The sequence below is a fragment of the Idiotropiscis lumnitzeri genome, chromosome 18, assembly GCF_059441095.1.
Source record: "Idiotropiscis lumnitzeri isolate Australia: NSW breed Sydney's pygmy pipehorse chromosome 18, RoL_Ilum_1.0, whole genome shotgun sequence".
Classification (NCBI taxonomy): Eukaryota; Metazoa; Chordata; class Actinopteri; order Syngnathiformes; family Syngnathidae; genus Idiotropiscis; species Idiotropiscis lumnitzeri.
Window position 1 is genome coordinate 518,156 of NC_142408.1, and position 27,762 is coordinate 545,917.

Genomic DNA, 27,762 nt, shown 5'->3' on the forward strand with positions numbered 1-27,762 from the left:
AGCATCTGCGAACTCAGGTCAATGTACTTGCCGGTATGTTCTCGTTTTGATTCCTGATGGGGAAGAAGGAGGTCGTCCATTTGAGGGAGGCTTTCATTTGTGAAAATGCTTTCATCCTGTGCAGATGAGTTTAGCGTGCAGCGAGCGATGTTCAGACCTCTCAAACATGTGATTCGATAGGTTGGGAAGTCAAAGCGAACCCGATGAGGGGAGCGTGTCGACCTGTTTTGATCTCAATCAACATCTGCTTTACCGAAGGGGAGCGCTTGAGGGCTCAAACACATGCGCGCGCACGGACACACGCACACTCACCGGCGCAATGAGCCGCCAGTGCCGCAGGTCATGTGGGGGTGCGGAGAACTTCTTTTTTTTATTTGACATCCCATTTGAAGCCATATTACTGCAGCAATATTACAATTCATGTCACATGAAATTTGAGACTTTCCTGAAAAGCCTTCCCTATATGACGGTGTTGTTTTCAAGGAATAAAAAGAACAACTTGAAACCTTTTTTGTGGCACAGAAACAAATGATTCCGCCTCGTCATGTTGAGCTCGTCGAGCGTAATCCGGCGACCGGCGGACAAGGGAGTGGTCCAGTGTGAAATCACTTCCTTCATCGCTCATTCACTCCCTTTTTTATGATTCGCTGAAATTCACAGCAAACTGAGAATGACAAACGTTTTCCTGAAATAAATGACAGATGAGTCCAATTGGTCACTTGGTGGGAAAATTGCCCTTACCTTTTTCCGGTCAAAGAAATGAAAATCCAAGAAAAGGTCTTAATAGGATGACAAAATTTGCTAAATAAATTAGTAATGTTGCAGGAATATTGTCAAAAGCGTACGAGCTAATCAACCCCCCACCCCCCTCACTTATTTTCGGGGGCACTAGGAAGAAACGCCTTTGTTTTCAGTTTTGCATTTGACTTGTCAACATTTTTGGATGAATGGCTTCACCGATCCACAAGTCATACCATTTTTAGCCGTGCGTGCGATGACCCGCGCCTTATATAGCGAGTTAGCGCTTTGCTGTCATTGACGTAAACACGGCACAGCTATTCTTTTGTGTATATTACAAATTCCTGGCGCGTTCTCCAGAGATAGATGTCTCTCGTTGGGCCCAAATGAGCAAGTAAAGATTTGCCGTCAGACTCGATGAAAACAAATCTGCTCTCAACGGGATTTTTTGTAGTAACGGCTGATCTTGTTTTTCTGGATATTCTAAGAACATGTTCGCTTCAATCAGAAGAGGACTCATTATCTTGTCCACTCCTAATGCTCTTCCTGTCCGCAAATGGAGCGGGTGCATTAGAATAGGACGAAACGCAACGCAACGTACATGTTGTTTCTAGGGGGAGGCTGAAACAGCACTCGAGGTGGGGGGTGCAAGTGCGGAGAGGAAATGCGTAAATATCGACGAGGCTGAAGACAGGAAGGACTTGTGTAAGCACACAGTGGTGGCATGTCGAAAAGAAAGTTCATACTTAAACCAATTTGGATTTTCCAATGTCACTAAATCAAGTTAGTTAGTTAAAGCTAATCCTTTTTTTTATGAAGGATATTCTAAATGAGCATTTTTTTAAGCAATTAAGAGGCGAATTAAAAAATATAGATATCTCAAAACTCAACACCTTCAAGAAAATAAATGAGTTAAAAAAAAGACTCAAAGACACAAACGGTGGAGCAACACATTTAGACAGAAATATAACATGTCTCACGGGCGCAAACTCTTCAACCTCCAGACACGACTAATTATGGCATCTTACGAACTTGCTCACTCACAATAGTAGTAGAAAACAAATTTGTGTCTCCATTACTGGACAGTGTTCTACTGACACCAGAAGATGCCGCACAAATAATTTGACTAATAATGCACAAATTGTTTGATCCTTTGCATTCGATTTACTGTAAAAAAAAAAACAAAAAAACATCTTGCAATTTTCCCTCATTTCCACAAGTTGTTAAAACACGTTTCCAAGTGTAGTTCATAAAGTTTTTTTATGATGGGCACAGTCTCTCCCAGGATTCTGTTTCCATAATTTCCACTGGGGAAAAGAGTTTGTTCTTGAACCTTCGAGGTTCCACTGCACATTTCCATGCCACCCTGCGTATGTTATTGGATCGCTATTGAAGCGAACACGCTTCCGGCTCAGCTGTCACTGAAACAGACACAGTCGCCTTGTAAATGTTCACTTCCTGCCGCGAGTAAGAATTTCCCCTGCTCCGACGGCAGACCAAGCCCACGGAGTAGGGTCGTGCACATGCGAGACCATCCCTCTTGCTCCTCCCTCTTGCTCCCTCCTCCTCCCCCTCCTCTTCTCCCTCCCCCCTCCTCTTGCCCCCCCCTCCTCTACTCCCCCCCCTCCTCTTGCTCCCTCCTCACGCCGCTGCCGTGCTCAGACACTCAGAGTACAGGCGGACGCGCTATGGATTAGAGCTCATCACACCCTGGACTTTTTTTTCAGTCTTTTTGGGGCGGCGGTGGCGTACGCGATCGGGTCATTCCGTCATGAAACTCAGCGGAATAAGAACTAAGAGTCCGTTTTTTGACAGCGTCAAGATGCCGCCCACTTCAAGTTGTCCTCTCGCGACAGCTGCGCTCGCCGGTGAGTTCATTATTACGCCACTTGATAAAAATAATTGCTCGCAGGCGTGCTTTTCCAACAATTCTGAGGTCATTAAACCGCATATTAGTGGCGTCAAATGTTATCCATGTTGTCATCCTGAGTGTAAACGAGCACCAATAGGCTTGACTTCTTTGCAGGTGTGCTTCAAATGTCTCAGATCGTGAAGTTTTCTCTCACAGATTTCGCTTTAAGTGGATTTAGGTCTCGGCTCCTGAATTTCACATTTTGTCTTTCGAAACATTTACAAACGCTCCTTTCACCATTTTGTATGTTGGGCAAAAAATCCATGGCCATTGGCAGCTCGTAAGCAAGACGACCATTAATTGGTGCTCGCCGCTGTCTGGATTTTCTAATCTTTTATTCTAAATCTGCACTGGCCTAAAAAATTGAACTCAGTGGGACCCAACTATAAATTTTTCATTTTCAAATGAATTGAAATGGAAAAAAGTGTTTTTAATAAAGAAACACGGCAGTATCCGTGCGTTGGGTGACTGCCTTTAAGGGGCGTGGCCTAGTGAGTGACATCAAGAGCTGGAGTTGGAGTTGGCTTGGCCGTGAGCATCTTGGCATGAGTTGGATGCTGACTGCAGCTGCTCATTTTTTTGTTTGTTTTTTTGGTGAACACTTGACGCTGGGGCTCAAATTTTTGCTCACGAGTCCAAGCAAAATAATTCAACAAGCGATGAATGGCAACATGAAAAACTTGTGGAAAAAAAATGTCTTCTTCTTCCTGTAGTGGAAACACAAATGCGATGAGGATTTACCGTTCCAAACCAAAATGTGACAAGTTAATCTGGACGATTTGTTCCAAACGTGGTTCGGCGCTGCACTTCCAGTCCAGTTATGTTCCCGAATGCAAAACAGTGGCGTGTTTACACTCCGATGGGAAGAAAAATAAAATCTTTGCCGTTGCCGCGCACGTCATCCGCCATGAAAAATCACGTTTTCCGTCAGGAAATGTTCTGCGGAGCAGGGTTTGAATCTTGAGACTTTCCATGTTCTCGTTCTTTTTCTCGCACCTTCCCCAAAACATGTGAAGTTCTTTGCATGGGTGTGATTGTGATGCTTGTTTGGATGGTGCCATAAAAGAAAGAAATAAAAAACTCTGTTCTGTGCAGAAGCTCATGCGGCAAACCATTACATCTGCCCACCCCCCCCCTTGACTCGACCCCGTGACCTCGGTGCCGTCTACGCACCTTCACGCTGATTGTTCTCGTATGAATCTGGTTGCACTTAAAGCTTTTGGCGTGCGCCCAAGACTGCTCCGCTGTGACCTCACCTGCATAAGAAGCTACAAGTTGCCCCGTGCTATGCTACGCCAGATAGCCGCCCCCCCCCCCCTCGATTCTCCCCCCTCGAGGTTATTGTAGTGGCAAGCATTTAATCTGCGCAAATTCCGAGCGGAGATGAGGGGGTTACAGGTGGTTTGAATCAAGGGAAGGAGGCATGTGGCTTCAATCAGCTCGTGCGGACTCGCGGATGCTTTCGTTGAATTCAAATCAACTTTGAATATCATTTCCAAATTGCAAAGGCTGCAATCCAAAATACAAATCAAAAGAAAGAAGCGCAAGAAAGTGCGATATGGAGCTCCACTGAGATGGATTTTCAAATCTTTGCGCCTTCATGGCCGTGCCACTCTTCGGAACTCCAGCGCAGTCCCGGAGACCTTTCGCTTACAAACCGTCTGAACGTCGAATTCGTCCAACTCCAGTTAACTCCGAAATCCAACCCAAAATGCAATTTCGAACCGAATCACAATCCTAAGCACTCATCCGAACACAACTCCAGTTTTTCAACCGCAAAAGACTTTTTGCCGTTGACGATGTGATGAAAGTGAATTCAAAGTTGATTGATTGATGAAATCAATTTGGATACCTGCGACTTTATTGTCCTTTTCACACGGATGCCGTCTCCTTCCGTGGCCACAATTCATTCATACGAATGACATCTTGGAAAAAGAAAACTCCGGAAGAAACTGTCTTTCGAAAAGAACCGGTCAAAATCGTTGCTGTCGTCCCATCAACGTGCCCGAGGAGTCGTCGTTTCTTGTTTTCGTCAATTAAAATGCACTCCAACTCAACTCGTCTCTCGCTGTCGTCATTTTTGGTGCCGCTGGATTCGTGGGCATCGCATTAACGTTAAAATGCTTCTACTTTGATGGCGCGCAAGTGCGTGTTTTCACAGGATGCACGCTCGCTAAAAAGCATCTCGCCTCATCAAATAATTGACAAGCTGTCGCGGTCGCCGGTCTTTTGGTCACGTGACACCGAGAAGGCGCTCGGCGTCATCTGCTGCCACTTAGTCAAAACTCCGAGCTTGTTCATGGCCGTCCTCACAAAAGTCACTTTTGAGTGTGTCCTTTTCAGCACATTTTCGTGCTCATTTCTTGAGCTTAAGCGGCCGCTTTTCATGGCTGAATGACACAATGTCTTTTTTTTTTTTCATTTTAGTTTTCCGAGGTTCGAAAGGGCGCGAATCGAAGGAAACCAGCCTGTAAACCTTTTTGCAATTGTTGCTTTTGTATGCCGAAATCAAAAACGTGTTTATGGTTGTTTTGAACCGTGTTGCTCCGTTCCAAACTTTTCTGGTCCCGAGAATGCCAATTTAACAATGAGGAATTTGCTGTCAAAGTTGGCCGTCGTATTTTAAAGGAACCGTCAAGCTAAAACATTTCTATGTTCTCTTTCCCCTCCGTTTGTCGAAACGCGACATTGTGATGAATGTCGCGTTTGTGGAATACGACTTAAGCAACTGAAAATGACATCACAGCATTTATTGGGCGATATGGCGGCGACCACCAAGCTGCAACTTGCAGAGGCCTTGACTTGAGCTTGAGCGAGGAAGTGAAACTTGATCTTTGTGGTTTGGCTTCAATTGCAACTGGAAATGGCGGGGCACGTGTTGGCGACAAAGTCTCAAAGATTTGTTTAGGTTGATTGTTGCTGGAATCGTTGGTGCAAACACTGATGATGTCCTTTTTATTTAATTTCTTTTCGACAGAAAAACACACGCGTGCTAAACTGCAATCAACCGTCATGTTAAAAGTTTGACTATTTGTGACTTGCGTCGTCGACGGATGAATTATGTCCGCATCTGCAATCGCTGCGTCACGATTTTCAAAACCTCAGACGCGGGATGTCACTCCCAGCAGACCAACACGAGAAACGCGCACGCAGGCAGGAAGTTGCCGAGAGGGACGGACGTATTTCTCCCATTTGTGGAACATGACCTGAATTGGAACTGTGACATATGACATATTTTGTGACATCACCAAAATATCAGAATGAAACATTTCAAACATATTGGAAGGAAGCCTGAAACATTTTGGTGAATGGAGTCCACTGGGAAAAAAAAGAGGTGATGTTTTGCAAAGTGGCTGCACGCCATCGAATCGTCTCGATTCAGATGCGTTTTTTCACCACTTGGCAAAATAAAAACGAGTCAATTGCATTTTTTTTTTCATATTTAGTCGGAATTTGAGGGCTTTGTTGGGGAAGTGTTCGGAGTGGGCTTTTGATTGGCGAGAAGCCTGCAAACCAAGCCGCGGTCCGTTTGCCAGTCAATCGCAAGACACAATTTTCACCAAACTGAACACACGCGAGTGGATCACTCCACCGTCAGTGACTGACGGACGGCTCGCTGCCATTGAGCCGTGTTATTATCCCCGTCAAGTGTTTGCACGAAGAACCTAATCTTCATCTAAGTGGCCTCGGAGCCCAAAAGCAAACATTGACTCGCGCTTGACCTTCGACGCTAATCCCTTCAACAACGACGCACACGTAAATGCACTTTGGATGGGAAAGACACCTTCACGTTTTCTGAGCTTCCTCAGGTCTTAAACTTTTGTCGGGAAGTCGCGGACCTCATAAGGCTCCAATGTGGACCCAAAGCTTTTATGTCCGGCCATCGGAATTGACTCGAAAGTGAAGAAAGAGCCGCTAAGAACCTCAAAAGGCAATCGCAATTTCTTTGGATTATCAAAGTGTTTCCTGATAGGATGAACGATTTTTACAAATCATCAAATTGACATTCTCTTTTGCCCTTAATAACGATTTAAAATCTTTTTGTTTTTGAACGTCCTCTCTCCAAACACAAGCGATAAATGAATCGCTCTGACCATAGCTCGAAATAAAAGTTTTGCTCATCAATGACTTGATCTGAGGAGCAACTTTCTCATTTTGAGGAGCAATTTTGGCCGCTTAATCCCAGAGAGCTGAAGCAAAGATTTTAGTCAAGAATGAAAATATGACAACGTAACAAATGTATAATTATTTGGAAATTGTTGAGCCCGAGAACATATCGAGCAAGCGGTATGGCCGCTCTCATCGACGTCGGGTTCTGCTTCGTGGGCCGGATGAGGTTGACTTGAAGTTGAGCGAGTTGTGCCGGTGGGCTCGTAAAAGGTGGCGCCGTCGGAGACCATTCGATCCTGCGAGCGGTTCCGGTGTTAATGTTTGGACCGCGCCTTTTTTCTCACTTGTAATTTAGTGCACAAAATTTGCACGTGCAAATGCGGAGCGACCGGAACGCGTCAAGAGTCCGTCCCACAGTAACGCTAATTGTCGTCTCCGCCTTTTTTTAAAAGCTCATCTCCAGGTCATTTCAACAAGATTTCCAAAACGACCCGAGCTGCCGCATGTGCGTTTATGTCGGCGTGTTTTATCCGTGCACCAGGTCCGTCCAACCCTTCAGGCATCACAACACCCCCCCACCCCCCCGTCTCTCCCAGGCCAACAGCGGGCCAGAGCCATCCATCAAAGTGGTATCTTGGCGGGGGCCGCATCTGCCTGGGGCCGACGTGTTCGCATTAACCTTCCTGACAGGAGAAAACGGGAAAAAGGAGAGAACGATAGCGAGGTTGTCACGTTCGCAGAGCACATCGTCAGTTTAAATGTCCACATTTGGTTCATTTGTTCAAGGATTTTCTGTCCAGGCTTCCTCCAGCCACCCTTCCAAGTTATTGAATACATTATTAGCTAGTTTGTAGATTCATTTTTTTTTTTATAAATAAAAAGAAGTCAAATAATAGTTTGCCCATTTTCCATTCAATTGTAAATTTATTCTGTTAAAAATTGATGATTTGGTAATTGGATGGAAGACCATCTGTTTCCACTTATGTAAGTTAATGTCACTCTTTGCCCCCCCCTCCCCAAAAAAGGCTCAAATGAAACTTTCAACATTTCATTAACTACAATTCGTGACTTTTAATGATAGTTGAGCGCTTGTCATGTTTGCTGCATGTGACACAAAGTCGGCTATTTGGATGTGAGACCTCATTATTGTTCCACTTGTACGTTGTCATTATGCAGCTTTGATCATGGGAGCTTTTTATTTATTTATTTTTTTTCATTCCAAACAAACTTACGTGGTTGTAAGAAGTGTGAGTTAAGCCACTCCGCTTGCTGTGAGTCTTTGCGTGTGTTGCTTATTGATTCTGGCAGGAAGGTCATTGTGTGACCCTCGGGTGTGTGCGTGTATTTTTAGTTTGAAGCCACAGACACAAAATGGCCACACCCCCACCCACAATCATTCCAACTCCTCCGTGGATGTTCAAACTGTCTCCATCTGCATATTTAGCGCCATTCGGTAAAAAAGGGGGATTTTGCGGGGGGGGGGGGGATCCAACGGTCTGGGTTGGGTGGGGGAGGGGCTGATGATGATGATGTCATGCGTGGGTTTTTGCCGGTTGCATGTTTCGTCCTCCATTGGAGGGAATACATCTGGAAGTTGCACACTGTGGAATGTGACACCGATGCTGGATGAAGAAGAGATGAAAAAGAAGAAAGCATGCGTGGACGCAGATAAATGGGATGGATGGCAGAAAGATGGAGGAGAGTCCTCAAGGGGGGGGGGGTGAATGGTCCCATGATGGAAGGTGAAAAATGAGTTCATTCATTCTGACGTCATCACAAATCCGACTTCAAATGCGGCTTGTTTTTCATTTGGTCCTGAAAGGGCCAAAGTGTGGCATCAATGCAGATGTTTCCATGCAACTTGAAGTCAATTATGTCGTAAGAATACAGACAAAAAAAAGGAGTCGATTACAAGAAAAAAATATTTTTAAATTGTCACAATGTTCTAAATTTGTTCTCGTAGAAATCGACCCCAAAAATAATTTTGTTTTCTTGTTTTGTCCAAGAAAAAAAATGAGACTTTATTGTCGTCAATGAACTGCTTTTGCTTGCAATTTAGCAATTTATTTCACATAATGTTCTGACTTTTTTTCACATAGTATGAAAAGGTTCCTCTCATAATGTCTGGAAATTAGAATCTTGTAAAATGCACCTAGTCTCGTAATGTTATTCTCATTTTTTTTCCTTTTTCTTCATGTCATTTATGAGCTATTCTTTTTTTGTACTACAAATTTCTCTAAATATTTCGATATACTTTACTCTTGTAAATTCCTATAATGTTACAGCTTTATTGTCATAATAATCTCAACTTTATTCTCTTAAAAATCTGACTTTCAATTTTACAATTTTTTTCATAATGTATTTTCTGAATTTCAACGATATTCTCATAATAGGACGACTCCATTCTTTGACATTCATAAAGTGGTATCCTTGTGACTTTTTTATCATGAGAGCAAATCAAAATGACTGTAGCATTAGTATTCTTATTAATCTCCCCATACAATTCCATTTTTTGTAGCTCATATTTTTTTTTCTAATATTACAAGATCATCGTCTTAACTCATTCACTGCCGGCCGAGGTCAAATCAAGTTATAATCTTGATATTGTAACTCTTTTAATCATTTCCCCTTAAAATGCCGACTTAATTATTCTAAACTTAATCGTTTCTTCTCACTAAAGGCTTTGGTATACGAACAAAGGAAAAGTCATTCCAAGTCAAGTCAGTCGCAAACAAATCTCGCCATTATCTTGTCAAAGGCAAAACTTGCACGATTGAATTTTGTCATGCGGCCGATCGCCGTGTATGTTATCGCAGTTGTACTTTGGCGAAGCATCCTACCGAGATCGCATTTCGATGATCCTCTTTGAGCGGCGGCGTTAATCGCAAAGGCATTCGGAACATTCGGACAGCTTTTATGAGCGCACATCAAACTGCCGACTTTTTGACTTTATTCCGATGCCGGCGCGAGCCGACGTGCTTTCTCAGCCTTTATCTTCTCATCCTACAATGGAAAAGCTGCAATTGTTTTCCACTATTTCCCTCCCTTATCAAATCATGTGGGCCGGAATGCCGCCACGCGTGTCGGCGCAAACGAGCCACGCCGCGGCAAATACGAACGCGGTCCCAAGTTTAGCGGAAAGCTGAAGCGGAACAATATGAGAAGAATGTCAGACATGACAACACGCGGGCAGTGCAGGCCGGCGGGAGATAAAATAAGATGAGGATAAAAGAGCCGAAGAAATATTTTGCTCACTCACGCCCTTGCGACGGCCGTTATCAGCTGACGCAAGCGTGACTCGTTTTGTCATACCACAAAAAAGTCCTTCTCCCGCCGCTTCGCTCGCCGACCGTCCTGGACGACTGGAATCGCAAATGCCCCCCGGAGGGCCGTTGTCCATCTCCAAAGAGGCCACCTCGCTTATTAGTTTTCCAGCCAGACTCACAAAAATAGATGCAGCGATGTGAAGTCATGGTGGCATGTATAAAAAGCCACTTTGTGTGCGGCGCAGCTCGGAAGCGCGCTTGAGCTAAAAGGAAAAGGAGCGACTGGCCTCCAGCCGTTTGGAGTCAGCAAAGTGCGTGAGAGTGCACCTGTCAATCGCAAGGAACGTCTCTAATGGCGTTAAGAGGAGGAGGAAATGGAGCTGCGGCGGAACAGACGAAAAGCCGGGAGGAACCTCGTGGCCACCATTTCGTCATCGTCATAAAGCAAATCTTGGAGAGAAATCTGTGGCATCCACTTTGAAACTGCGACGGACGCCCGGCGTGAGCGGCGAGAGGCGACCTCGTGGCATGTCGCTCACGCCGCTCGCTCCGCACGTAGATCGCTTCATGTCTCTTTCCGTTGCACTCTCTGCTGTATTTTGAGGTCATGGCTCGGGCAGCTCACCGTGAAATGCTCATTTTGCAACGTGAAAGTTTGACCGGGTCACGTGATATCAGCGCTATTTGTTTGGCCTTCCGTTTTTCAGACTACTTTCTAGATCGTCGAGGAGAACGCACGACAAACCGAGGAGCCAATGAAAAGATTGGCCGGCCTCCTCCTGAGATTCCGATCGTCCATCCAAATAACCGACCCGACGACAATTCAAACAAATGTCAATGACCGACACGACGACCGCAATTAGCGGACCGCGTCCAAGCAAGCGTCCGACCGAGAAACCAAATGATTGACTGTCGACCGGCCAACCAATTAACCGAAGCACCCGACTTTTAACCGAGCGTTCACACACCCGCAAACCCAACCGGCTGCACTTCTTCACACCCACGCGCCGACAAAAAGCTGGCCGGTACAGGATTTCCTGTCTTGAGATCGTAATCGTCGTCATTGTCGTCCTCTGGGAGGCTTCCGTGCATCCGAGTCCAGACCGACGTAAGCCGTCGTCGAGCCAAAAATGATCAACGTGAGTTACGCGTTTCTTGTTGAACCTTGTGCCTCGCCCGCTCGTCCTCGCGCACGCACGGACAAGTTACGCTGGATGAATTTTTTTTTTTTTTGCGACGCCGAGACATACTGTACAAGTAAATGGCGTCTTTGTGGCGCGCTCGCAATGATTCATTCCCATTCATGTGCCGCCTCTGCGATCGCAGACAAGAAGTCTTTGTGCCGCAGGTCAGACAAGTTTGGGGGCAAAGCGTTTCCCGCTAATGCTTGACATTCCTTATGTGTCCTCCGCAATGACACCGTGACTCGGTTCATTCCGGCAGCATATTACGACAAAAGGAGCTCCTGTATTTGCAGTAGACTTCGGGCTTGGTCACCACAAAATTTCATTGGCGCTCATTACGTCGACATTTTAGTTTCGTCTCTAGCCTCCCATTTCAGCATTTCTTGATGTATTCCATCAAGTAGATTGTTTCAGCCATTCTATATCCCTGTCTAAATCTTTTTTTTTTTTTTGCCCCCCCCCCACAGTTCTGCTGGTTTGTGTGTCGTCTTTCAATGTGGACCAGAAGAACAGCTTGTCCTTCAATGGCCCACTGGAAGACATGTTTGGCTACACCGTCCAACAGTTTGAAAACAGCGAGGGCAAATGGTGAGGCGGGATTCACTTCAAAGATTGCACTTGACATTTATTTGATTTGATTTCTCAATTCATGTTTTAGGGGTCTGGGCAACGTCCCACCGGCAGCTGTTGCTGGAGTGGAAAACTTTTGTTTTTATTATTTATTCTATATTCATTTATCGTAACAATTATTGAATCGGTTGGATTCAATTTCTAGTTGTAATCAAATAATAGATACGAAATTGGGAGTCATTTCATGTCATGTAGTCTTGTTTTCAAAGCGATTTATTGATAAAAATCATTTGAATACATTTTATTGTAGGCCTAATTTATTGAAAGTCGTGATTAAAATGTCAAAAAATGGATTTTTTTCTTACAAATTATTTTAATTAAGTTTTAGTAAATTAAATATAATTTTAAGTAAGCTGCAATTTGAAAAATTCTTTTTGTATGTTGTGTGTGGCTGATTACAGTACACGTTCAACGTTTACTTTTGAAGGCGAGTCAAACAAGTTTAGAGTTGGGAAAACGGCTCCCAATTTTCAGTCTGTTGCGTACCTGCTGCCGGATCCATGTGAGGCGAGTTAAAGTCGTTCGCTCTGCGCCAATCCGTCTGCGCCGCCCTGCCCTTTACCCCCCTTTTCCAGATCAAACAAATTTGACGTAATGGGTCACAAACATTCGAGCAATGGTGGGAGTGCAGACGTGAAGGGCGGAAGTGTTGGAAAACATCGGAGAAATATGCGAAGGGGCGTGTTGATAACTTTTGGAAGGAGCTGTGAGAGGTGATGCAGCAGGTTGCCATGACAACATCGGGACTGGCCACAAACTGATACGGTTGCTCAGTCCACTGGGGGAGTTTGCACCAAGTTTCATTCTTCGTCATCATTTTACAAGTCTCGTCAAATCCTGACTCATGTTAGTAAAATAATGACGCCTTTTATTTGATTTTTGGAAAATGACGTTTTCTCATCAATTACAAATTTCAGTGGTACATTTTTTTTGTCAAATTTAGTTAGCTGATGCTCATTTAGCGTTTTTAAATATTTTTATTTATACTTGTGTCGTAAACTTGTAACTAGTTACATTTTTCTTTTAATCATGAACTTGTGCCTTCTTTTTTGTGTTATAAAAAACACTGTATCACAATTTTCAAAAACGTTTTTTTTCAGTAAAATTGAGAGAAGAATCTGGAACATAATCCTTCGTTCTAAACATGAGCTCAAGAGTATATTTATTTCAAATAATTCCGACGTTGTGTTTTTCATGCTAATTTTGATGCTAACTTGAAAAAAAAAAACTTAAAAGCATCTTCGCCTATGAACTTTGTGTTTTCCTGACAGTGTCTGGACTCTCAGGCCTCATTAGCGTGCAGGAATGTTAATAGGCGGCCATGTTTAGAGGAACAGCGGCTCCTTTTAGCATCAGTTTACACAGCGGGTCACGTGGTCCGGCTGACACATGCGTGGAGTCTCGTGTCTGTCGCACGCTTTACTGATGCTTTACAATTTTTATAACAAGACCCATAAAAATAAATCAAAATAAACACGACTCTCACGGTGGCAAAACTCCTTGAATGACTGCGCTTGTTATGGCGGTTGGTTGGCAACATCAGAACCATTAAATGTTTATTTTGTTCAAATGTAGGGTTCTGATTGGATCACCGCTATCGGGCCAGCCGGCAAAACGAACTGGCGACGTCTACAAATGTCCTGTGGGCAGAGGGAACAGCACATGTGTTAAACTGGAGCTGCCAGGTAAGAGAGGCCCTTGTGTGTGTGTGTGTGTGTGTGTGTGTGTTTGTTTGACTCAGGAAGCGAGGCCCATCAGAGTAAACAAACGCAGCCTTAATGGGTGCTCCACGTGTAATGGGAGCTTCATTAAGGAGATAAAGATTAAATTGCTCTTGGCTACCCGTCATGTGATGCTTGCTGCCAACTGTGGGCAACCTACTCACCTTTCCTCGCATCGCTTTATTCACAAAATATGTCTTACAACCAGGAACATTTGATATTTTTCCTTGTCATTGCCCGGGTGATTAAAGTTAGTTCTCAAATTTGTTCACTTTTACGATGATTTATTCTCATAATTAAGAAGATTTGAATTGAGAAAGAAGTTGTTAGTAATTGTTGTCATCAGCTCAACTGTCCTTGCGCAATTTGCACCTCATACAAATGTCAAAATGCACGCTTGTCGACCACTGCATCCTCCCATGACGATATCCTTAAAATGTGCAGGTGTGCCTTATGTCGTATCGGCATCATCCTGCCTCCTGAAATTCTTCCAGTTTGTTCAACTGAAGAAGCTACCCAATGCTAACAGACTGTTTTATAGGGATTTAAAAAAAATGGCCAGTCAGCAATCAGACAGCAAGTCACTTTCGAGCAGAGCATATTTGGTTTTGTTTTTTTTTTTCATTTCGGACACGAGCGCTGGCCACGAATAGGAGGCCGACACCAAACGGAAATGAAACATTTGGTAACAACGTGCTAACATTAGCCACATGTAACATCGTCGAGGCCTCGCCTGAAGTTTCTTGGCAAGTGCAAATGCAATATGTTCACTGCGCTTTTTTGAAACGGCAAACGTGTAGCAGCAGCTCCAAAAATCAAGAGAAATGCTTCAATAATAATTTTTCTTGTCATTTGTTGCTAGGCAGAATTTGTAGAGCCCAATCGGATGTGTCCCAATGCTAGTCATCTCTTTCGAATCGATTGACTCCGACTTTAAAAAGTAGATTCTTAAAATACATCGCTAAGAAAAAAGTACATCTATATTGCAAAAGGTCAAATATTTCTTGATTTAATCAAAAATCTTCCCACTGTTATTTATCCAACTCATTTTGAAACAATTTGTAATAAGATAAGATAAGATGTCCTTTATTAGTCCCACAATGGGGAAATTTGAGGTGTTACAGCAGCAAAGATCGAGATCACACAGAGTCGGCGGCGAAATGTAGCCGTTAATGTCTAACATTAGCAGCAGACATTCATAAAAAGCAGGCAAATATACACAATATAAACGTATCTAGTGTAAGGAAACACTCCTAATGCCTGTTGTCGCTATCCCATCATTTTTTCACTGTGGTGTCATCCGCCGTGCGTGGCGGGGCACGAAAGCACTCGGCCCCCTCGCACGATCCGATATTGAACCGCATGACACCGAGCGTCTCTCTCGCTCTGAGAAAAATGCAAATGGAAGAATTTGTCCAGCCGCTCTTCCTGTGTGCGCCCTCTTGTTTATTCTTGGGTGTTTCTTGCAGAAAACACCAGCGTTCCCAATTTACACGAAGTCAAGGAGAACATGACCATGGGAACCACGCTCGTGACCAATCCCAGCGGCGGATTCTTGGTAAAGTGGCCGGGACCGGACCAAACATACGTGAAAATTCCATAGCGTGAATAAAAGCGTGTTCGCGAGACCTTTGCACTTTTCTGTGGGAACTGAAGGCCGGACGCTCTTTGTTTCAGCCGTCTGGGAATCAACTGTGGAAAGCACTTTTTAGAGCCATGAACTCACAAACTTTATTGTTTCATACACAACTTTATGTCATTGAATGAAAAATGCCTGATTTTTTTTTTAGGTTATTCCAAAAAAAAAAGCTGTAAATTACATGATGGCAGATTTATTTTCGGGTTATTTAGCTCATTTTTGTAAGTCCTACTAAATTGTTGTTTTTTTGTAACCGTGTCACCTGAAAATGATGGCCTTTTTTTTTTTAAGTAACAAAAAAAAAAGAAAACTCCTTCATTGCTGGACCTATTTTGATATAATTTTTTTTTTGCAGTTTTTCACATGGGAGTGCAAAGGAAAAGGAACCCCAAATAAGTGCAGTTTTTACAACGAACATTGTGGCATTATGTTGGTTCAGTTGATGGCGTTTGGCGAGTCATGCGGCAACTTTTTGTGTGCGCGTCTGCAGGCGTGTGGTCCTCAGTACGGCTACATGTGCGGTCAGCAGCAGTACATCTCGGGGGTTTGCGCCAACGTCAGCTCGTCCTTCCAGGTTCTCAACTCGGTGGCACCGGGGGTTCAAGGTACGTCATCCCGCCCCACACGTATGATCGCAACGTGACGATGCTTCGAGTGTTCGCTTTCATCTCATCTTGTATGGGACATGGGTTGCGTTTATTTGAAGGGTTCAAATTCAAGCTTTTGGTTTCGGGGAAATGTGAGCGTTAGGAAAAGGGTTAGGGTGATGCTTTATGGCAGGAGTCCTCAATCCTGTTCCTCGAGGGCCGGTGTCCTGCCCGTTTTCCATCTCTCCCTGCTGCAACACAGCTGATTCAAATGATCAGATAATCAGCAAGAAGCTGTATAACGATCGCTCAGGTGTGTTGCACCAGGGAGAGGTGGAAAACGGGCAGGACACCAGCCCTCGAGGAACAGGATTGAAGACCCCTGCTTTATGGCATCGGTGTCCAACTCTGGCCGGCGGGCCAAATTTGGCCCACCTGGTGATGCCAAAGGACTACTATACCATTTGACATTCTATATGATAGCAACATTCAAAATGATAATCGTCATTTTCAAAACTCAACATGGTATCGCATTCATAAAAGCACTGGTAAGAAAAATGTAATAACAAACGGTGAGTCATCTGGACATCTCCTCCAGAGTGTGCGAAGGAGCTTGACATCGTGATCGTCCTGGATGGCTCCAACAGCATCTACCCGTGGAGCAGCATCATCGATTTCCTGGTCCGCTTCATCGAGAACATTCAGATCGGACCCAAACTCTCGCAGGTCAGTTTCATATTTTTTTGGGTCCGCACCGAGTCGTGAGTGGTTATTTTTAATCACGCTTGCGTTGATCGGACCCGCGAGCGTGTGGACTTTTCCGGAGGGGAAACTCTGGTAAGTCATGCGGAAACTCACCCCCCGAGTCCAAGACCGCATCCTCGACGACGAAGCCGAGAAGAGGAATGGGGAGGAAAATGAGCATTTCTTTGTTGTTTTCCAGGTGGGCATGGTGTCCTACGGCGAGACGGTCACGCACCGCGTCAACCTGAGCCAGTTCGACAACACCGCCGACTTGCTGGATTTCGTACGCGAGCTCCCACAGCAGACCGGCTTCAAAACGATGACCTTCCTGGGCATCGACACTGCCAGGTACCATGCCAAGAAGCTTTCGGTTAGCTCGTGGCGCTCGGTCACTTGTGAGTCACCAGACACTCATCCTAATTTCCGGGCCTCGGCCGTGACATTCAAATGCTCTTTAATGAGAGCAGCACGCCCGCAGTTTGTCCTGATGACGCAAAGCTGATGTTGAACTATCAATTTATTTTCTGTCAGTTTGAATGTAAACAGTCCAAAAATGTAGCTTGTGGCTTGTTAGCCTAGCATACTTTATGATTTATTTATGATCTTGTTTTGACTGGGAAATGTCAAAAACAATGACCTAAGAGCTCGTTATTGAGCTTGCTGTTGAGTGTCGTCTCGTCTTGTTCGCTCACGACGATGGCCCACGATGATATCCGCCCCTTGGTACTGACATCCGAAACCCGCTTCCCACCCCAATGATGCTACAATGGTGAGAAAGTACGCTCAGCGATACTTTCTCTGCCTTTCTAGGAGGGAGGCGTTCATGGCGGAGAGAGGCGCGCGGCCTGGTGTAAAGAAAGTCATGGTGATCGTGACGGACGGAGAGTCGCATGACTTTCACAACCTCAAACCGGTCATCCAAGACTGCGAGGAGGATGCCATCGAGAGGTTTGGCATCGCTGTAGGTAGAAATTTGCTTTGGTTGTGCTGCTGCCATAAATAAGGCCTTAGCTAAAAATGAACACATTATTGTTGTTTTAGGGATATCAAAAGGTAACTTAGCTAGTTGCGTAACCTAGCTTACATTAAAGTGCAAGTTTGAGGTAATTTGGAGTAATAAATCTGTTGCAAGAATACTCACATTAGTTTTTTTTTTTGTTTTTTTACGTAATAGTTTCTACACCCATTTAGCAACGGCCTTAGAACAAAAATGCTGAGTCAAAGTCCAGAAGTAGACCTCAGCTCGCTAGCTGAGACTAGCTTAGATTCAAATCATGTTTTGGAGGGAAGTGGTCAAAAAGTCCATCTTTTCACCAGTTAGCTTCACCTTCATCTTTTATTGTAGTCTGGTTTTGAAAAAAAAGAAGAAAAAAAACCCAATTGTCTTCTTGTGAGTCGGCTTTTGAAATGTTGAAGACTCCGGTGTTTTGCTTTCCAGGTTCTGGGCGACTACAACCGACAGAACAAGACTGCTGAGGAAGTTCAGAAGTTCGTCAAGGAGATCGCATCCATTTCCAGTCCGCCGCTACGTGACCACTTCTTTAACGTGTCAGATGAGGTGGCGCTGTTGACCATTGTGGATGCGCTGGGCAGCAAAATCTTTGCCCTGGAAGGTCAGCACCCATCCACGCTGGATGTCCACACACCGTCCGTTTCTTACATTTCTTTCCTTCTTCTTTTTTTTTTTTTTTCCCCCCGCAGCTACGACAGGCAATTTTACGTCATCCTTCGACATGGAAATGTCACAAGCCGGGTTTAGCGCGCATGCTTCCAAAGTAAGTCCACAGCCGATGACTACATTTACTGTGAAAAAGGAGCGCATCAAGAGATGTCCTGAATTCACGTTGTTTGGTTGAGACTGGAAATGTTCTTGCGATGTATCTGGTGGCTAGCTTGCCTTCCATCCCTTTCACCGAACTCTTGTTCTGACAGTAAAAGTTTATAAAGTTCAGCTAAGCTTATGTTCAAGTTTTGACGAGATCAACGCACAAATGGAATATTAAAGAACGGACAAGTCCCAGTTTGGCTTGTGGCTCGAAAGTCACATTTTGAAGCCGAGTTAATAGAAGCGGGCTAGCGGACTTTTGTAACCGTCTTGTTCCTGTGGGCGTTCCATTTGAAGCGGTGAACTTAAACACGAGCGTTATCTTTGCTGCATGGTCTCCCCTTCGGGGATTCGCCTTGCCCATTGGCGCTTCCACAAACAAGAGACTTTGTGTCTTCCCGTCAAGTCGGTGAACTGATGGCATTTGGTCGGATTGCGCAAAGACGAGAAAGGGCGGGACGTCAAATCAGGCGGTGTGCAACGACTTTCTGCCGTTCACATGCCTCCTGCGTTTATTCATTAGCCGTTTCCGACGGTACGTGTGGTTAAACAACAGCCCGCTTCCCTCCGGTGTCTCCTGCCCGCCGACTGACCCTCAAGTTTATCGCCTCCCTGATCATGTGTTGGACTGTCTCTCTCTCTCTCTGTCGCCATGATGGCAAATTGTTCTTCCCGTTGATGCGTTTCAACAGTCACGGGTAGAAGAAGCCTCCTGACAGATTTAATTGCCGCTCTTTTCCCAGCCCTTCCTGTGAGACAAACATCTTTCCATGCAAGTTATATTTAGGCTTGAAGTGGACAAGCACACACGTGACATAAACTGCCTTGTCAATTAGTTGAAAAGGGCGAATCGCCGTCTTGTTAAGAATCAGGTACGACATTATAGAACATTTCAGATATTCAATTTAGAAAGTTTCATGGAAAATATGATCAGAAAGGAGAAGAAAATGATTTTTTTTCAAATGTATTTTGGATGAGCGGTATAAAGAGGCAAGCCTCATTCTCCTTCGCTGTTGTTTTCCATATTCTGTGTGACGCATTCAATGCACAGCAGATCTGCAGATGTCCTCTCGAATGGAAATGTTCTATTTAAGAAAATGAAAATATTTTTTTTTTCTCTGTAAAAAACAAATTTGTTTACAGATCATCGTACATTTATTTTCTCAAAAAAAAAAAACACATCCTTGTTCTTTAATCATTTTTTTCTTTTAAAAAATACAGTCATGGTAAAACTATTAATTGTAAAATATTCTAGAAAAAAATGGACCTGTTTTTTTATGAAAGTCGAAAATGTAAAATATTTGCTCAAATTTCTAAATATTTTCCTATAAATGATATGACGTTTTCCTTAAATATAGAAAATGTATTTTAAAAAAATCTCCAAAACGTGATATTCTTTTTTGCCTTAACGCTGCCCTGCTCCCTTTTCTTGCCCTCAGTCCCGTGTTTGATCAAAACGTTGGTCCACCTCCTGCACTTGACTTTCAAAGTGATGCCTTCTATGCTGTGCGGCGTTTCTTGCAAGATATGAATTGATGCGAAGCTTCCTCGTGCTTGACGATGTCCTCCATAGGAAGGCTTGCTACTCGGAGCGGTGGGAGCGTACGACTGGAACGGCACGGTAATCATGCACACCGACCAGGGGGCCGTTTATCCGGCGAAGAACCGCTTCTTTGACCCCGAAAGGGAAGCCGGCTACGAAAGACTGGCCGGCTACCTCGGTGAGCCCAAAAAAAAAAAAAGATTTCAGTCTCGTCGTGTTTGTCTCAAGTGGGCTGTTTAGCTTCGACCGATGTTTTACAGCGGGAGGATACGGTAAAAATGCAGTTTGATCGAGTTGGGCCGCAAAGGCTTTTCTGGACATAAATAATATACGGCACTCTGCCTGCGCGTCGTCATGCCTTTTATGGCCTGTAACGGCATCTTGATATTGATTTATTTCATCAAGCACACTCCGCCGATGCCGCATTCCGGGCCGGGCTACTGTAAACTCAGCCGCTGGCAAACGCGCTCTCGCTCAATGCACTTTGTCTGCCTTCCTTTTTGTCCTTCTCAGCATTGTCCTGGTGTTTTATCACTTCCCCTTTGAAAAGTGCCACGTAAACAGTTGAGCCGTGTGTTTGTTCCTGAAGGTTACGACGTGCAGTCGGCGTCCACCCCGGACGGGGTGCTGTACGTGACGGGGGCGCCGCGGTACAACCACACGGGCCGCGTCGTCGTCTACCGGCTGGAGGGCGACGACGTGGTCGTCTCGCAGACGCTCGGAGGAGAACAGGTGAGCTTGTCTGAGACTTTGCCGCCTGCGTCGGGTCGAGGTGAATTTTGTACGAGCATTTTAGCCACTCACGCGCCACTTCTGCCCCGCTCGCAGATCGGTTCGTACTTTGGCAGCGTTCTGCAAACTCTCGACGTGGACGGGGACTCGTACACGGACCTCCTGTTGGTGGGCGCTCCCATGTTCATGGGCTCCGACAGAGATGAGCAGGGCCAAGTGTACGTCTACAAACTCAAGCAGGTAAACTCAACAACGAAAGCTAAAACTTTGCATTCTTTGTATTGACTTGGGAAAAAAACCTCACTTCTTATTGCCATTTGTGCTCTTTGCGAAATGCCCTAAGATGCCACAAGATGGCGCCATTTTGGCATATTGGACCATTATTGAAGAAAAAGCCTAAATATGTGAATCGTTCAGCAAGTTCCAAGAGTTGGATTACCGTTCCACGTACGTCTCCGGACTCAAACTCATCGCTGTCATTGCAGGGCGGCCACTTTGCGTACGAGTTCACGCTTAAGCCCATCAACCAGTCGTGCTGCAGCACCAGCGCGTCCGACTGCGCGCAGAGAAACGAGCCGTGCGGCGCCCGCTTCGGCACGGCGATCGCCGCCGTGTCGGATCTCAATCTGGACGGCTTCAACGACGTGGCCATCGGAGCGCCCTTCGAGAACGACCACAGAGGAGGCGTGTACATCTACCACGGCGACAGCAAGCGCTCGCTCAAGGCGAACTTTGTGCAGGTGGGCGCCGTCCGCCGCTCGAACGTGGTTCTGTTGGATTCAAACTAATCCAAAAGGCGCCGCGCTGTCTCCGTAGCACATCCCGGCGGGCGGAAATGACGACAAGATGAAGTTCTTTGGTCAGTCCATACACGGGGTCATGGATCTCAACGGCGACGGAATCACTGATGTGACTATCGGGGGTCTTGGCGGCGCCTCGTTGTTCTGGTGAGACATTAAACGCACGACGCTCTTAAAATGGACTTAAATTAAAAATGTCTTTTAAAAAAACTGAAAGAAATCACTGCACATGTATGACCAAACAAATGGGCTATTTCTTCAGAAAATTATTTTAAATCTGATACATTTTCAGATTAATTTCATGTATTTATGAAATAATTCCGTTTTAAAATTCGTATACATTTGAGGAAAGCTAAGGTGAAAACATATCAAATGTCTTCTTTGCTCAAATGAATCATAAAGAGGCGTGTCCCAATACTTGTTCCGTCGATACTTCGCTCATCAGATATCATGTCATGTTGTTGACAGTTGAACACGTCCCACTGGACCGGACGCTTGAGATGGAGTTGTCTCTCTTAAAAGCCTGACTAGCGCGACCGGCCAGGTTTCTCTCCTCCCTCGCTTTGCCGTAACGTGGCAAAATGGCACCCAGTCCATTTGCGGCTCCCCAACCCAAGGTTGCAACCCTCGGCGTCCGTCGTGACGCGACCGCACAGGCATGGGAGAATCTCCTCCCACACTTTGCTTTTTCTTCCCGAGCTGTGTGAAAATTTCCACCCCCAAGAGGATTTGGCACTCAGCAGTGCTGGCGCATTTCTCCGCGGCTCGTTGGCCACATTTGATGCTTATCGCGCATCTGTTGCCTCTCGCGCAGACATTCTGCAAGGCATTAGAAATCAGCAACAGCAACAAACCCCCCAAAAATATGCCTTCCACTAAAAAAAAAATGTTCCTGCGCAAGTTTGATCATTTTCCCAAGAGAGCCGAATTCAGTGGCAGCCGAGTTGTCCAAATTGCCAACCGTCGGAGAACATTTTGACCCAACGCCAAACCTGCCAAAAGAAAGCAAAGATTCTTCTTTCACCAGAAAAGTTTCTTTTTAGCCCTTTCCTTTCTTGAATAAGCTCCAATAGTTTTGTTTTTTTTCTCACTAAAACACTGGCTTGGAACCAAAAAGCAGAAAAAAACAGCTTGTTGCGAAGAGAAACATTGTCAAGTCGAACAGGGACAATAACATTTTGAATTCTTTTGTGACACTACAAACTATAAATCGACAAAGCCTTTTGATGCAAAATAATCAATAAACCCGAACCTGAACCCAATTAAGAACCGGTGGCACATCATAATATCAGCAGCAAAAGATATTTTTCAAAAAGACAACAATTTCTTTTTCATTTAGTCTTTGCAACCAATTAGTTATTATTGTCACAACGATTTCATATCAAGTCCAAAGCCAGAATATGTCGAATCATTTGGAGGAGAGTGTCAAACAAAAATGGCAACTTAGCCATCAGCCAGCATCATCCCCTGACCTCAACCCTATTGGGAACACGTGTAGCAACCTTAAAAGCTAAATAATTCCGGTTTGAACGTTTTTAACGAACCGTCTCGATGCTAACGGCAATTTTGATGCCTCAGGTCCCGAGATGTGGCGGAACTCCGCGCCAACATGACCTTTGACCCGGCCAAGATCAACCTGAAGCAATCCGAATACCAATGTGAACACCAGGGACGCAAATCTGCGTGCGTTGCCGCCGACGTGTGTTTCGTCTACAGCGTCAAAACCGACGAGCGGGATCTGAAGACCGCGGCGGGTGAGTCGCTTTGGTGATTCCATCATTGCGGCGTCATTTCACACTTTTCACGACCTCTTCCGCAGTGATTCGTTACAACCTGACGCTGGATGCTCTGCGGGCGAAAGCCCGGGCTTTTTTCTTCGACTCGGGCGACAAGAGCGAACGACGGATTTCTAGAACGCTCGCCTTGGAGGACCGACGGAGGATGTGTGCGAGCGAGATGTTCGTCATGTCGGTAAGCCAAGGGCGCGAGTTGTTAGTCTTAAACAGAAAACAGAAAACGGACGAGGCACACCTGGATAAGACACGAGTGGAGCTGATTGGTGGATCCGAGGGCCGACTTGACAATTGCTCAGCGGCCTTTGTGCGTCCCGTTTGTGCTTTTGGACATTCGTAGCCACGTGTGTGGCGTCAATTTGATGTCGCCTTCGCTGTAGCTCGTGCGGTTCTTTGATTCGCTTCCCTCTGGCACCGCACACGGGAACTAATCAGCGAAAACAGCTGCAGCTCTGCAGTGCGCGTGCATGTGCATGTGCACGTACGTGCGAGCGTAATCGGAGTTCCTGCCTTCCTTTGAGTAGGTCAGACTGAAAAGAAAAAAAATACTCGACAACACAAGTGTTTACTATTTTTAATCTAAAAAATAATTTATATTTTCATGGGAAAAAGTTGTCCATTTTCAAAGAAGTGCATTTGATATTTTTGAGGAGCAAATATTTTGTAGTAATTGTTTTTTTTTTAAAGAAAAAAATAATGTGATGAACAGATTTTCTTTTTAAGCAGAAAAAAAGTTAGACTGATACATTTTAAAGACAGAAAAAGTGTACTTTTACTTTGTGTACTTGAATATACTCTTAATTTTGGAGAAATTTAGAATAGATTGCAGTAAAGATCATCTTAAAAAGTGTCAAAGGAGGTGAAAGTCTTTTTTTTTTTTTTGCATTTTTTCACACGGGTATAAAAAAAATCTTCTCTTCTAAGGAAAAGTCACGTATTTTCAAGAAAAAAAAGGCTAAAAAAACATTTATCTTGGCAACTTTATTTTTTTCACAATTTTCCAGTTTTGTATTCAAAATGTCAGATTTACAGGTACCAAGTCAAGATAAGAAAGTACTTTGGTGATGTCTCATTTTTCAGTCTACTTTGGTAAAAAAAAAAAAAAAAAGTCCTTCTTGTTTTTTTATTTATTTTTTGACAAGACCCAACTGGACTTCCGGGACCCTCTCATGGTCTCGCTGGACTTTGGACTGGCCGACGAAGACCAAGGCCCAGTCCTGGATGAAAGCCTTCCCACGTCCATGAACAAGACGGTACGTTTTGGTTGGCGAAATATTTGCGGGCATGAGTGAGTCATGCCTTTTTTTGTTTTGTCGATTGTTAACGCGCGGCATGTCTTGCAATCATTTCAACACATCTTCCCACACTCCCATACGCTAACTTTGAGGCTTTCCGTGGAATCGTGGCGGTGATGAGCGATGTGTCCAGATCACGAGGGAGCAACTATTCGCCGCCTGATAGCAAACGGGGTCTTCTCCTGTTATTGTTACGAAAAGGGAGCAAGCAGGAAACCGCCGGACGGAAGCTACAGTTGCTTGTCTGCTGGATATTATATTACAGTCGCGCATGCTGTATTTTCATACTCCGCGACTGGGAACAAAATGAAACACTCCGGAGGGCGCGAAGGAAATGAAGGTCATGCATAAGGAGCCTTTTCACTCAAGTGTACAAACAAACACCAAACCTAATTTTGATTGGACTTTTCCACTGCTCACTTCATGTTGATTCTGAGTATCGGAGGCCACCCGCTAACGCCAGAGATGTTCCCAAAAGCCGGGGTGCGCTCTACGCCCCTGGAGGTGCTCTGTCATGGGAAGAGACAATAAATTCAATAAACCTTCCAGGTCTGTAATGAAATAACGTAAAATTCTGGGCAAAATATGAATTGATATCGAAAAATAAATCATAAAATGAATTTAAACAAAATATTCAAATTCATTAAATGTGTTATGAAATGGAATAATATGAAATTTTAGGCTCCAAGAGCAAAAGTAAATGACACCATGAATCATCATACTACACCGTCAATATGAAATGGTCATTTCTGTTGGGAAGACGTTGAAGTTGGATGAAACACGCGCTCCATATTGAAGCTCTCCTGTTCTTGTAGATTCCCTTGGTAGACTGTGGCAGTGCCCAGCGGTGCATCGCTGACCTCTCCCTCCGAGCAGAGCCCAGCGTAACGGGGTGAGCCCGACCCCACTTCCATGCAGCACACTTTAGAAAGTTGAGCAGCAGTTGCCGAACTTGTGGCGCATGGCTGCCCTCTAGTGGCCAATCGTTTGTATCGTCTGGGTCTTCCTTTGCTCTCCTCCAGGTTGCTGATTCGAGCCAAGAATGACAAACTGGATGTGAACATCCGCGTGAGAAACAGCAAAGACAACGCCTACAACACCAAAGTGGTCGTCAGCTTCACGCCAAACATCAACTACGTCAAAGTGGAGGTGACATCACTGGGTGCTCTGAAGGGAAAAATGATGTGCATCTTTTCAAATACAATCTGAGTAAGAATATAACCCTGAAAATGCTGCGCTCACACTGCAGCTCTGCTTACCTTATGGTTGGCCATCGCTTGAAAGTGGCTCTTTCTTTTTTTAATCTTGATTAGGCCGCAGTATCGCTTGATCGTTGCAGTCTAAAGCTTGTCACAGACACCTGGGAGCTATTTCAATTTGTGACCAAAAAAACCTGTGTGTTTTTGTAAAGAGTGTTTCAAAGTAACTTTTGTGGGGATTGACCGTGTTTTCCTTTGCAATGTCAGCCGGAAAAAGACTGCACTCTGAATCACACCAAAGTGGAATGTGCGGTGGGGTACCCTTTCCTGGGGAGCGATGTGGAGGTACCGCTTGAAAACTAACACCAATAAATCACATTTTATCGATGCTCTTCTTCTTCAAGTTGCTATTTGATGTCCACAGGAAATATTCAAAGTGAAGTTTGAGGCGAATCCTAATCACGTTCATCACAACATCCAAATCAATGTGACAGCCACAAGGTACACCCTTTTTTTCTTTTGAAATAAAACACATCACACTGGAATGGCATGAAATTCTACAAAGCATTTTCATATCACGTGCGTGCGCGTGCGTCGTTCCCCACAGTGACAGTGAAGAGCTGACCTCCACCCTCAACGACAACGCCGTGCACATCTCCATCCCCGTCAAGTATGAGGCCGGCCTCGCGTTCAATGTGTAAGTACGCTTTGAGCGCTGTTTGTTGTTTCCTAGTTACCGTTGCTAAGGGCTGGAATGAATGTAACACATTCCAAATATTGATTTCCTTTTTTCCCTGTGTGAGCATGTGGTCTATTTTCAGTGCAGACTGCAATAAGAGTAACATTTGAGTAAATAAAAATCCAGGTTTGGGCACAAATTAATAGAAAACAAAGTAAAATTCCGGAACACAGCTAAAAAGTATCATAAAATTCTGCGCTATGATAAAAAAAAAAAAAATCCAAATGAAAATAAAATCCATTTGTGGACTCCAAATAAATGAAAACTGTATTGGATATATTCGTCTCAATTCAATCCAGCTAAATTGAATGTAATCATTTGATTCCATTTATGAGCTCAATGTATTTTATTCAGTTGAATTCATACGTCTGGGCAGCAAATAAAATAAAATGAATCGGGTCGTGGCTGAAAATGAAGTTCAATTCAAATCTTGGTTTAGGCTAAAATGGCGATAAATTTCCAATTCCAGGTTTGATCTTAAATTGAAATAAAATTCCAGGTCAGGCCTGGAAATATCATTCAAATGAAAATCCGGGCCTGCTTTTGTCACGTAAAAAGTCCATTTAACTGGCTTGACTTTAGTCACAAATGACACGTTTACAAGTATTCAAAAGATTCCTTTGAATGATCTGAAGCTTTGCCTTTGCTCGGCGATTTTGCGGGAGACACGCTGCACTTCATGCGCTTTTGCTAGATGATGACCGGAAGGATCAATCGTTAATAATTTGAATCTGAATGTCCACAAATTCTTTGCAGGCGTCCAGTCGACGCCCATGTGGTGGTGAAAGAGGGCGAGCAGTACCCGGCCGTGTTCAACGAAACCCGCATGATCGGCGAGGAGATCAACATCAGCTACACAGTAAGACTTAAAATTTGGAATTTTCAACATTCGACACAATACGTGTGTGTGTGTGTGTGTGTGTGTTAGGTGGAGAAAGCAGGTGATATGGTGACTCCTCCTCTTGATCTGAAGGTGACCTACCCTGAGCTGTCGCCTCGTCATAATTACTTGCTGTACTTGACGCACTTTGTCACCAGCCCGCAAGTGAGTGCCACCACAGTACACTTTTTATTTCTTTTTATTTATTTCTTTTTGACACAAATTCCTGAAGATCCATTTTCTCCTCTTTGTAGATGAAATGCGATGCAGCCGCTTTGATCAACCCTCTTAAACTCAACCCGGATGTCGTCAAGCCCAGTCCTAAAAAAGAAACGCTCAGCATCTATCTTCTGGTGAGTTTTTTAAGACATTTGTGTGTGTGTGAGATCCCCTGCAAGTTTCCCTGTCGCCTCACCTGGTGTGTT

General features: G+C 44.5%; 1 protein-coding gene across 4 annotated transcripts in view; it reads left to right on the top strand.

Annotated features, from left to right (window-relative positions):
• itga1 (integrin, alpha 1) overlaps positions 1-27,762 on the top strand; it is a 32,888-nt gene that overhangs the window by 2,370 nt on the left and 2,756 nt on the right. The window contains exons 1-26 of one of the 4 annotated variants that reach the window (XM_088281023.1): positions 2,399-2,606; positions 11,678-11,798; positions 13,416-13,525; positions 15,031-15,119; positions 15,691-15,805; positions 16,386-16,513; positions 16,731-16,879; positions 17,342-17,492; positions 17,970-18,144; positions 18,233-18,306; positions 19,930-20,077; positions 20,489-20,631; positions 20,728-20,871; positions 21,117-21,371; positions 21,448-21,578; positions 23,010-23,185; positions 23,251-23,402; positions 24,367-24,477; positions 25,335-25,411; positions 25,542-25,668; positions 25,986-26,063; positions 26,143-26,219; positions 26,326-26,415; positions 27,214-27,316; positions 27,386-27,502; positions 27,592-27,690. In XM_088281023.1, the coding sequence (XP_088137149.1) occupies positions 2,510-2,606; positions 11,678-11,798; positions 13,416-13,525; positions 15,031-15,119; positions 15,691-15,805; positions 16,386-16,513; positions 16,731-16,879; positions 17,342-17,492; positions 17,970-18,144; positions 18,233-18,306; positions 19,930-20,077; positions 20,489-20,631; positions 20,728-20,871; positions 21,117-21,371; positions 21,448-21,578; positions 23,010-23,185; positions 23,251-23,402; positions 24,367-24,477; positions 25,335-25,411; positions 25,542-25,668; positions 25,986-26,063; positions 26,143-26,219; positions 26,326-26,415; positions 27,214-27,316; positions 27,386-27,502; positions 27,592-27,690 (3,237 nt within the window). In that variant the 5' untranslated portion in view covers positions 2,399-2,509. Of the gene's footprint in view, positions 1-2,398; positions 2,607-10,887; positions 11,166-11,677; positions 11,799-13,415; positions 13,526-15,030; positions 15,120-15,690; positions 15,806-16,385; positions 16,625-16,730; positions 16,880-17,341; positions 17,493-17,969; positions 18,145-18,232; positions 18,307-19,929; positions 20,078-20,488; positions 20,632-20,727; positions 20,872-21,116; positions 21,372-21,447; positions 21,579-23,009; positions 23,186-23,250; positions 23,403-24,366; positions 24,478-25,334; positions 25,412-25,541; positions 25,669-25,985; positions 26,064-26,142; positions 26,220-26,325; positions 26,416-27,213; positions 27,317-27,385; positions 27,503-27,591; positions 27,691-27,762 lie in introns of those variants that run through there. The other 3 variants (XM_088281025.1, XM_088281024.1, XM_088281026.1) reach the window with 3 other exon arrangements.